Source organism: Astatotilapia calliptera, chromosome 11 (genome assembly GCF_900246225.1).
Source record: "Astatotilapia calliptera chromosome 11, fAstCal1.2, whole genome shotgun sequence".
Taxonomy (NCBI): domain Eukaryota; kingdom Metazoa; phylum Chordata; class Actinopteri; order Cichliformes; family Cichlidae; genus Astatotilapia; species Astatotilapia calliptera.
The window spans coordinates 31,289,410-31,301,443 of NC_039312.1; the positions used below are offsets into that span (position 1 = coordinate 31,289,410).

At 38.8% G+C, this 12,034-nt stretch overlaps 1 protein-coding gene across 8 annotated transcripts in view; it reads left to right on the forward strand.

The window, feature by feature from the left end:
• The window catches only part of thsd7ab (thrombospondin, type I, domain containing 7Ab), a 209,664-nt gene that overhangs the window by 74,337 nt on the left and 123,293 nt on the right, over positions 1-12,034 (forward strand). For all 8 annotated transcript variants that reach the window (XM_026184247.1, XM_026184253.1, XM_026184250.1 and 5 more), the window contains exon 3: positions 11,423-11,671. In XM_026184247.1, the coding sequence (XP_026040032.1) occupies positions 11,423-11,671 (249 nt within the window). The remainder of the gene's footprint in view (positions 1-11,422; positions 11,672-12,034) is intronic.

Consider the following 12,034-nt stretch of genomic DNA (forward strand, 5'->3'; position numbering starts at 1 on the left):
TGCCTTTCAGGCTTTTTGCCTAATGTAATCAATATCTCTGTTTTCATATTTTCTTTGTGTTGCTGACTATTGATTACTCTAGGTATTTGTATGTTTGTCCATTTATTGTTGTCAGAAGGTTCATCTGGTGAATTTCTGAACATGAAGCCAAATTTGTCCTCCTGAAAGTTTTTCTTCACCCTGTCATGAAGTGACATGCAGGGGAGGATGTTTATCCGCTGTGTCTTTGTCACTGCTGTGCTGTCAGAGCAATGAGGCACAACTCCCCGTACATTGTATTTCATGTCAACTTCTGAGGATGGAAGTGGAAAAGAAAAACTCCTTTTGTGACATGAGATCAATCTGAACTATGAATCTGTGTGGTACTTCGAAATATGGCAATTTTCAGTGTTTTGCCCTGTGGTTTCGAATCAGATGTTTTAAGAAAAATTGAACAAATCAAGCGTTGCTCAAAATGCCACCAAAAGGATGTTTTTCTTGCAAAAAAAAAACGAAGGAACAAGGTTATGGTAACCAAGGATATAGGTTAAAGGCACAGTTTACACAAACAATTCATTAATTGCAGTGCAGCCTCAGTCATCTATATCCTTACAGGCCCCTATGGGTGTGGATGAGCCTATACTGGACAAACAAAGAGAGCTCTCTGACAGTGCCTTTCAGAGCATAAAGCAGGGAATGCAGTGTATATCATAGCCAAACACTATCATGAGGCCAAACATGGCTCCCCTGCCACTCTGCATTTCATTGGACTTTAATGTGTAGCTCTTCCTGCCAGAGGGTGCAATCTATCAAAGATGCCTTCTCAGAGAGAGATGTATTGGATCCCTATATTCAATATATGACACATGGTGAACTGAAAGATGATTTTTAGTTTAAAATCTTCAATCTAAACAAGTTTATATGCAATACAAAAAAACAGAATACTCAGTACAGAACTTGTTACCTCCGTACATTTTACTTTCCAGCTCAGGACTGTGCAGGGGCTAGAGTCTATTCCATAGTTACTGGGTGATGAGTGGGGTACACAGAGAGAGCCCACGCAGACGCAAGGAGAACAAGCAAACTCCACACAGTAAGGCCCGGTCAGGCTGGTGGAGCACCTTCTTGCTGTGAGACGACGATGCTAACTACTACTACTTTGTTTTAAATTCATGTCATACTATCCAAAAATGTACATAGGATATAGGATCAGGAATATAAATGACAGGACCTCCATTTTCTCCCACATTCTGATGAATGCTACAGATCCAAAGTGTTAGCAGGTCTGTTGACATGGCCAAAATAAATCAGGAAAATATAGATTTCTCAGCTTCTTCCTGATGTGTTGTGTTGCTTGTTTTCCACTCAGCTCGGCCTCATTAGAAAACATGAAATAGTCACAAAAAAGTAATCTAATTCATGTGTGTGTGTGTGTTCATGGATACAAATCATCAGTATGGATATATAGTTAAAGTATTTCAATAGGAAGTATATTTTGTGTATGAAACACATATTTTGCCCAGAGATAGATGGGAGGCATAACCACGCCAATGAAGAAAACAAAGCTTTAAAAGAGGTGAAAAATATTGCATTATAACCGAAAACATAATTTTCTGGAAATAAAAACCGAATTGTTTTTAATTCCATTTTAATATATTTTAGTTCAGACAATCCAGGCTCAGGTACGGTTATTATAAAGACACTCTATTTAAGCTGCTTTAGCCTGCTGCATGCTCCAAGCTGCTTTGCAACCCACCTTCATTCCAGGTCCTCCTTTTTGTGCTGTTTCATAACGTTCCATCATCAGTGTCAAATCTGCTGTCATGCATGCTCCTGCTCTGTTCTGTTCTTGTCTCTTGTTGCTGCTCCTCTCCCCATGTCCAGGTTTCCAATTATGCACATAGTAGGGGTCGGGGCAATTACTGCAAATGGAAATCTTTTTATGCTTAAGAGTGAACTGCAGAACAACACGGCATGTTCACATAACAGACAAGTGGATAATCTAGTGTCATTATGTGTGATTTAACCCTCTCAGGCTCAAATTAAACTTTTTGTTGCTAATGCACAACCAAGTCCTGCAGTGGTACTTCTGAGTAAAAAAAACTCATAAAATATGTATGTGGGGTAATCAGGTTGTTAGTTTTTAACTGTTGCAAATCTGCAACGCCTGCCTTGAGAGGGTTAAGAGTGAAGTTACTAAAAGAAACCTCTAAAGACATAGATAAAGAAATTGGTTTGAGAGACATCAATTGTGAGTGGGAGATAAAATAAGTCAGTAATTGTAAAGCAATATCATAAAGTGAAAAATGGAACCACATCAAACAAATCACTATTCAAATAGGTCACTAAATTACACCTTCAGTGGGTACTTTTACCCAAAATACACGGTTTAACTGTACGAGTGCTTATACTGCTAAGCCGATGGGGAATCTAATCTTTTGCCCTGACATTATAGCTGTGAGCTACACTGTCTGACTCAAAATAAGATAGATCAAATAGCTCTCAGCTCCATCTCACTCACTCTAGTTCCTGCCTGAAATGCCCATCAAACATTTACTCTCCTCTCTGCTAGAGATCACCGTATTTGATAGAAGGGCATTGCTAACAGAAACCTTTCACTGTATCTTTTTTATTAACATGATTAATTACAACAGAGATACTCTAGCAGTATACTGTTCTCAAAACTTATATTCATTAAGTAAACATCAGACTTATTGTTCCCTAGTAAATTTTAGTCGGTGCTAAAGTCTAATGTCCCTCCCACAGACTCTGTTGTGGAGAAACTATTTTTTCTGACTGGCTAATTGATATTATGAATCATTATCTCTAATGAGCTCATATACAGTTGCATTGCTGTACCAAAATGAAAAAGCCAAGCTGGGCGACTGTGGCTAGTCACTGCAAGGTGTCTGGCTGATCTGCTTCACAAGTGTCCTTGGGCAAAATACTGAACCCCAAAATTAGTCCGATGCCTCCATCAGTCTAGTTTTGTGTCCTGGATAAGACAAGAGTTGTATGCTAGGTGTGGTTTGCTGGTTTTTCCCATCTGGTCTACGCATCTTTTCCAATGCTTACTTATTTTTATCCTGAGTGGGGACATACTTTACCTATACTTCAAAGTGCTTAACACTACTTTGACAGCTATATGATATAGTTGGTTTTCCACTGCAAGTTGAAACAGTTTATACTGCAAGCCAAGATTACAATAATGGTATGAAAGAAAGTAAAAAAACTAAAAAGAGAAGGTACATTTTCTGTCTGTTCTATACGGAAGAGGATTAGGGCCACTGGAAAAAAAAGTGGGCACGTCTTTTTTTTCTCTTCTTTTCCTGAATTCTGAGAAAAAAGTCAGAATTCTGACTTTTTTCTCAGAATTCTGAAAAAAAAATAATTTTGATGAAAAGTCAGAATTCTGACTTTTTTCTCAGATTTTTTTTCCAGTCAGGACATGAATAAAAAATATTTAGTCTTTACCGGGATGTAAAATTAGGTAAATACAACCACAGATAAATAACATCACATGACATATTACATTGTTTCAAAATGTATTTAACTATTAAACCGAAATACAGAAGCAGTGTCTGAATCTAAGTGCACCTAATGACTCACTTTTAGCTGCTATAACTTAAAGTACATAGCGTTGCTGCAGTTCATTGAGGATTGCAGGCATTTATTTATGTACAATGCTATTATGGTTTATCCAAATCATTTCAATCAGGTTGCAGTCTGAACTTTGATTGGGCCATTGCAACACCTTGATTCTATTCTTTTTTGTGATTTTGCTTGTGTGCTTGAGATCATTTTCCTGTTTCTGCCACACTTTAGCTGTGAGAGACAGTTTACATAGAGGTATTCATAGTAAACATAAGAGTATAAAGAGTATGCAGTTGACTCAATGACTGCAAAGTAATTGAAGTCATTGAGTTGGTGTGGGCTTCTTTTATAGCCTAAATCAGCGGTCCCCAACCTCCGGGCCTCGGACCAGTACTGGTCCGTGAGTCGTTTGGTACCGGGCCGCGAGAGTTGAGGCTCAGGTGTGAAATGTATGGTTTTCAGGGTTTTTATCGGTTTTCAGCGTTATTTTGTTATCGTTTTTATCATTAACTCGGTTTTCCTGGGTATTTTCACGTGTTTTATGAATAAATAAAAACCGGTACTAGTTTTATTTTGTTGTATTTATCCACGACACCTTAAAGGCCGGTCCGTGAAAATATTGTCGGGCATAAACCGGTCCGTGGCGTAAAAAAGGTTGGAGACCGCTGGCCTAAATCATTACCCGTCCACCACAGTGTTTGACAGTTGGTGTGAGGTGGTTGCGCTAATATGCAGTGTTTAGTTTTCAAGGTTCAAGGTTCTTTATTTGTCACAAGCATAGTTATACAAGTATAACACACAGTGAAATGTAAAAAAAAAAAGGTAAATGGCCTGTATTTATATAGCTCTTTACACTACATTCAGTCATCCACCCATTCACACACTGGTGATGACAAGCTACATTGTAGCCACAGCTGCCCTGGGGCGCACTGACAGAGGCGAGGCTGTCGGACACTGGCGCCACCGGGCCCTCTGACCACCACCAGTAGGCAATGGGTGAAGTGTCTTGTGTCGTGTCTTGCCCAAGGACACAACGACCAAGACTGTCCAAGCCGGGGCTCGAACCGGCAACCTTCCGATTACAAGGCAAACTCCCAACTCTTGAGCCACGATGTAACCTGAAATGCTCCTCGACATGTGCAAAAATGGGGGGGGGGGTAGAAGAAGAACATTATATAAATAGTATATACATTAGGTGAATGTGCAGTAGTAGCAGCAAGCAGGTGAATTCTGTGAATTTTCTTCACACATGGTACTCTGCATTATGGCCAAACATGTCCACATTGGTCTGATCAGTCCAAAGACATTGTTGGCAAAGTCTTGTGGTTGGTTCAGATGCAATTTTACAAATCTAAGCCAGGCTGCCATGTTATTTTTAGAGAGATGAGGTTTTCTCCTGGCAACTCTTCCAAATAAGACACACACCTTTCTCGAGATAGTTGCACTATCATGAATAACATGCTATGTGAGGTCTGAGATGTGGCTCTTGGGTTTTCCGCTATTTCTCTTAGCATTGCTACTCCGACCTTGGGTTAAATTTTCCTAGGTCATCCAATCCAGCCAAAATTGGAAACAGCCTTTAATTTTTTGAATTTATGAATAATCTTTCTCATTGAAGACTGAGAAATGGTTTTATAATCCTTGCCAGATGGATGGGCAGCAACAAAATCATTGCTGAAGATCATTCACAATCATTGGCGATGTCTTTCCTTCGTGGCATGGTGTTATGATTCAGACTGCCAAAACTTATATTGTTATTATATTTCAATACTTTCAATATACTTTTACACTGCTTCTGCCTGTTGGCTCGATTTTTGGTGAATAAATAATGACATGGAGTAATATGTTGTTATCTGTGGTTGAATTTGTTAAGGCCCGTTAAGAATCTGATTATTTCTATTATGTTCTGATATCTAAAACCTTACTGCTTTCTTTTTACCATGGCTATAGATCTACAATCATCCATGGATAGCTTTCAATATGCTACCAAGCACAATGGGCTATTTTAGTGAGAACTGCAGCTAGCTAAGTAAGAGAAAAAGGAAATGGATTCAGCAGATTATCATATTATGAAGCACCCTCACAAAAGAAAAAAAATCCTGGAAATAGTGGTAAAAAGAAGACTATCATCAAAGCAGACTGGAATATACTATATTATGTTTTTCAGTTAATTTAGTTGCATTTGGAGGTTATTTTATATTAGATATTGAAGGACTAAATGTTGCTAGAGTATGTGGGGCGATCGTGGCTCAAGAGTTGGGAGTTCGCCTTGTAATCGGAAGGTTGCCGGTTCGAGCCCCGGCTTGGACAGTCTCGGTCGTTGTGTCCTTGGGCAAGACACTTCACCCGTTGCCTACTGGTGGTGGTCAGAGGGCCCGGTGGCGCCAGTGTCATGGCAGCCTCGCCTCTGTCAGTGCGCCCCAGGGCAGCTGTGGCTACAACGTAGCTTGCCATCACCAGTGTGTGAATGGGTGGATGACTGGATATGTAAAGCGCTTTGGGGTCCTTAGGGACTAGTAAAGCGCTATATAAATACAGGCCATTTTACCATTTATGTGAAAGGGTAAGTTATTTCTGGCATGTTATAATAGCATTATTGTCATTTTCTTGCATCCCATGTGGGATAGAATAATAGGAAATTATTATTAAAAAGGTAAATTACTTAGATTGTTACACAATTTTGTTTTATGATTTTTCCAATCTAACAGTTAAGTTCAAGTTCCAAACTTTAACTTCTAGTTAAAAAAATGTAATTACTCTGGAAACTTTAGATTGACAGCAGCAATGACTAACAACACACTAGTAGCCTTCATAGTCTACATGTTCTACTGAGGCTCCTGATCTTTTTCACAAATTGCAGACTGGTTGTTTGTATAGTATGAAAAGTGCTGCATAAATGTATGTGTGAATGGATGCAAAGTAAAGTACAGCCCATAACCACAGCCCATTCACCGAATGTAAATACCACAAAGAGGCTATTGAAAGCCTGCTGTCTGACTGTGGTCGTAATGCCTTCCTACCTTTGAATACTTTTCATCTTTCCACGACATTTTTTAAACGTATAAGAACGCGTGGAAATAGTAACACACAGTTTTACTTTTCTCTTATGAAATAACATTTTTTCTCTATGCCTAAGCACTTTGAACCTAACATTTGCCGCTCACACTCCAATGGGGGCAGCTGTGGATTTAGTATCTTGCCCAAGGATAATTTGACATGAAGAGTAGAGGATCGAACCACCTTCAAATTGGTACTCAACCAACCTCTACCTTCTTCCTAGCCGCCCATGGTGAAAACATACAAAAAAAAACAGAGTGTAAAAGGAACAACCCTTTCACCACAGCTGCCATTATTTGCCCGAATGTTTCTTGCTGAAATAGCTGCTGACAATATTCAAGTGCTTGACCATCACTATTTGCATAGCCAAGACGAAAATATACAGACTAACTTAATACAGATGACAAAAAACAACTTTACTGTCATTATCAGCCACACAAAAATTACATATAGAAGTTGTTCAGCGTAAGGTCAGCATGAAAGCAAAAACCAAAGTTTCATTGCTCGTGTACTAACTTTGGTATTTTATAAACAGGGTATATTTTATTGACTCTTCAAAGGTTATGCTCACTAAGATCTTACAGATCCGAGGATGTGGTGCATGCAGTCTGGACAGTTTAGTTTAAATTGCAAATTACACCTGTGAGACTTGTAAAACGCCAAACAGGTGTCAATAAGTCTCTGTAACATGTATTGGTGTAAACCTTTGATGTCTTTACTAAGTGAATGTAAAGTAATCAACTATTCTTTTAAAGAGCTGCTTCTTTGGATCCATCCTCTCACTTTCTGTTCCTTGACTGACATTAAGTTAAAATGTCGTCTCTGCTCCCTTCAAACTTGTGCTTTTGCGACGGCTCTGATCTCTTAGAAGGATTTGGTGACAGTGCCAATAGAGCACGCCTCTATTCATATCACATTTCAGTCACACACCACTTGTACTCTAAGATTTAATCAATTATGTACTAAATCTATTCATTAATGCTTTGTTTGCGCCAAGCTCTCAGCACTAACTGGGATCAAATATTTCAAAGGAGCCGTGAAAACAACTCACATGCCCTTAGGAACATAAATATTAATCCTTGACTTGTTTATTTCTTGTTCTAAAATATTCATAGTTGTTTTTGCCACTTGCGGAAAAAAAAGGAAAAAAAAAGTGGAACAAACTTCCCAGTGCAGCAAAAAAAGAAAAAACAGTCATCTGCGGACCGGGTGCTCTCCAAACATCTTGCTCACTTCATTTCCAATTTCGTTTGATGAACATCTGTCAGTGAGTCGCTTCTTACTCTGTTGCCGACAACTCATCCTAAACAGGCCAGTTTCCTTATAACTTGAGCTGCTGTCCTGTTGATTGGGCTTGTTTCTTACTTAATTTGATGCAGACCCATATGGAAAAGATATATATAAATCTTATAAAGTTTCTATCTGTCTTGTGTGAAACTTGTATGAAAAGCATACAAGAGTGAAAAAAGATATAAGATCCCTTGAAAAATTATATAAATTAAACTTGTATGTTTTGGATACTTACTAAAACAATATATGAGAGTAACGAGGAAGTGGCCACTTTCATGAGTAAATCATATAAGTCTTATATGATTCACTATGTGAAGTAGGCCACATCTTATGCAAGTCTTTAATAAGTTTTTTCTATTTCTTTTCCATATGGGGAAGGTCGTACAGGGATCGACTAATTTTATTTTTTGAGACCACATCTATCCCTCAGATATTTTTCTTTTATTAAAAAAAGGCTGCTTTAATCATTTTGACCCACATCAATTTCGTTTTTTGGTCATTTGACATTCAAGTAACAAGTGTGTACAGGTGTTGAATTACAGTATGCAGACTTTCTGGCTGTCTGCATCTTGTCTGTTGGAGTCCATTGCTGAAAGTATATGTATTAAACCTACATGCTTAAGAATGAGCACTTTTCAGATGTCATCTACTTATTTAAATAGAATCTGATTGTGTCCTCATTCTGTCTGAATGACTGAGATGAAGAAATAATGACTTCTTTTCGCAACTTTGAAATCTCCACAAAAATGCTTGGGCATGCACACAACAAACGGCAACGACTCAAAGGATCCAGCTGCTGAGAAAATGGGTCACTGGCTGCATTAGGGGGCTTTTTAAAAACACAAGAAGTTCCATCTGAGACAGGAAATCGAGCCATCACCCTCTGTGCGCCACATTCACTGTTTAAATTCCTCATTGTTTTCCTCCCAAGCAAGATGAGCCGGCACACCAAGCATGTTTGGCAGAAAAACAGAACTAAGATTTTTCACAGTGTCGCTCCAGTAGCACTTCAAAGACTGCAGAGGTGTTTTAATCTGTGAAGACACAGGAGTTAAAAGAAAAAAAGACAGCACAACTGAGCTCATACATTTCCTGATTTATACCAAAAGTCTGAGTTGCTGGAGGTGAAGTGTGGTGGCAACGTCTAAATGAGAGGTTTCTAAATGAAGCAGAGCTGTAATTAGCACTAATAGCTCGTCAGCTGCTTTGCCTCAAGGGGAGAGACATCGAGAACGAGTACCAGAAAGCAGTCGGCTTTAGTTAGAGCAAATTTCTAATGATTCGGAAGGGACCCATAGAGGACGGGTTATTCATTACGTCTAAATACTGTTTAGATGATCAAAAGATGTTTGTGAGCGATTGATCATAAGTTGTTTTGGCTGTCTTAACACATGACACACACCGTGCCATACCATTCCTTTTTTACTCTTAATGTGAAACTGATTATGCAGTGTGTATGCTAATGAGAAGCTAACGACAGTTAAGGGCGAAGGGTTCAAAGCTTCATGTGTGGTATCACACATGTTGATGCAAAGTCTTACGCCAATAGGCAACTTAGCACATTGACATTAAAATAGAATTGAGAGCTTGCTGAAAACTTCAGTGCCATTGTAATGAGGCATCAGCAAGCTGTACACCGCATGACTTGGATGAAGAAGTAGAATAGTGAAAGGTTAAGTGGATTCATTAAGTCAATGAATCTACAGGCAGTTTTCAACAATGCTGATATCTGGTATTTTTTATTAAGAAAAACATTTTAACACATTATATTCTGACTAATATATGTAACTGCAGAGCTCCTTCAGTGACAGACTGCTGCATCCTCGATGCATGAAGGAGCGTTTCCGCAGGTCCTCCTCCCTGCAGCTGTCAGACTGTACAATCAAAACTGCTCCCAACAAACATAGATGTTTACATCAGCGCTGTAATTTGCACTATTTTATCAACCGATTCACACTATAACCAGGGTTTGCCTCTTAACTTCATTTAATTTTATTTAATCTAGTAACGGTACAGTAGTCTGTTTTTGGTAACCATTGTCCTTGATGTAAATATGTAAAAATTGTGTATGTTTCTGTTCTGTCTCTTGTGTACTGTTTGTTTGTATATGTGTCTTTCTTGCTGGTGTTACACCCAGATTTCCCCTTGTGGGTTAAGGGATTATTTTATTCTATTCTAGCGGCTTTCTTACCACGAATGCTGTATCTGTATGCTAAATGTCGGCCTATATCCAAAAACTGATTACCCTGCTCTTGACTTATAATATCCATTCATAATTCTTATAATTTTCCTTTTTCTTTCTTTTTCTGAAAAAAAAAACAACTTAAGTTGGATCTTCCATACTCATTTTCAGTTCCGTCTATTTTCCTTTGACTCTTCTAGCGTAGCTTTGCACAATTCAAAGTAATCATTCTCGATCTTATACTTCCTACATCCTCTCAGTTCAACCTCTCTCTGAAACAAGCTGTTGCCCCTTGCAAAAAAAAGGCTTGAATAGCAGGTGGGTGGGCTTCTTCACGCACAGTCAGAGATTAAGGTTATCGTCTCTCATTAGCATCACACAGAGCCAAAAGTAGGGGAAAAAAACTGTCTCAAACTGAGCATTTAGAGCAGTCAGTGGCCTGAGCATTTGGTTGCATGTGCTCACGTGTTCATGGCCATTTGACCAGCAACCACATTTATATGCAGAGGTTCCAAATGTTTTCAGATTTAAACATTTGGATCACATGCTATTTTACTTAAAGTATTACATGAATTTAACTATTTTTTCTTTTAAGTGATAAAAAGAAAAATATCTGGAAGTCTTTGTTCTGAAAATTCAGTTATTATTTAATTTAACGTCATTTTTTTGTAATGCTATCACTTTAGACAGTTACAATTTTATAACCTCTGTCTGTGGTAATCACTGACAGTTATGGACACAGTAACCCTCTGCACTCATGGTGTCACAGCATCAGCAAACTAACAAAAAGATAAACAAAACACAACCTGAGCAACTGATCTAAACTGAACAACCCTGTAGGCCAGAACACATTTGAGATGAGTTTATTTGCTATTTCAGTTCCATGATTTTCATGTCGTGAAAGAAATAATGGGAATAATAGTGTAAACTATAGATAGACATTGTATACTTTTGGACCTTTGACTAGTTCAGGTTATTAAAACTATTGAGTTACAATTCTGAAATAAAAACATGAATTTATGTTACTTAGATTACTAATTTTTGTAGTTATTTTGAACATTTGGATTAAGAGTCTGGGTGATAGCTTACCCTGTCATTCATCCTATGAAAGCATAATTGGATCAGGGGTCGGTTGGTTGGCTGGTTGACTGGGGCTCAAGGGCTCAATTACAAGTGTAGCATATTCTCTATTTTATTTGTAGTTTTGTTAGAGCTATAAATATTTTCTTTTCTTTTCAACCAACAGTCCAAATTTATATTGCATTAATGTTCTTATGATATCACTAAGATTTCATGTCATTCCTTTTTATCTTTTCCCAGCATGTGCTTAACAAGGGACCTTCCACTGACCATCCAGTCATGCGTTCTCCCCACGGACTGCAAGCTTACCGACTGGACCATTTGGAGCCCCTGCACCAAAACCTGCATGAACCCTGAATCTCCCAGAGGCAATCGGACTCGGACCAGACAGGTGCTCCAGTTCCCCGTGGGCGAGGGGGCGGAGTGCCCACTCCTGGAGGAGTTTGAATCTTGTGAACCTCAGGGTGAATCCATACCACCCTGTGCCACGTGAGTCACTCCTGATGATAGGGAAGAGATGCAGGGAGCACAGGTGGGAGTGAGCAGGGACTTAAAAAAACATTGAGTAAAGTGTAGATGTGGAATTCATAGCATGGTACACAACAGGAGCTCATGTTTCACAGGGATAGAACTGCATGTGATGTTGTGATGATACCCACCTCTTATTTCATGGTTAAGAAAGATTGCAGGGATTCATATAAGGCTCAGGCACAAATACAGCGAACCCAAAGTGTTTGGTATTCAACCTGACTGAGACAACACACGCTTCCTGCTGAGTTCCCTTTACACACACCACCCAGCTAATTTGCTCTTCTGGGTGGCCTGTGTGTTTATTTGCGTATATGTGTGTAA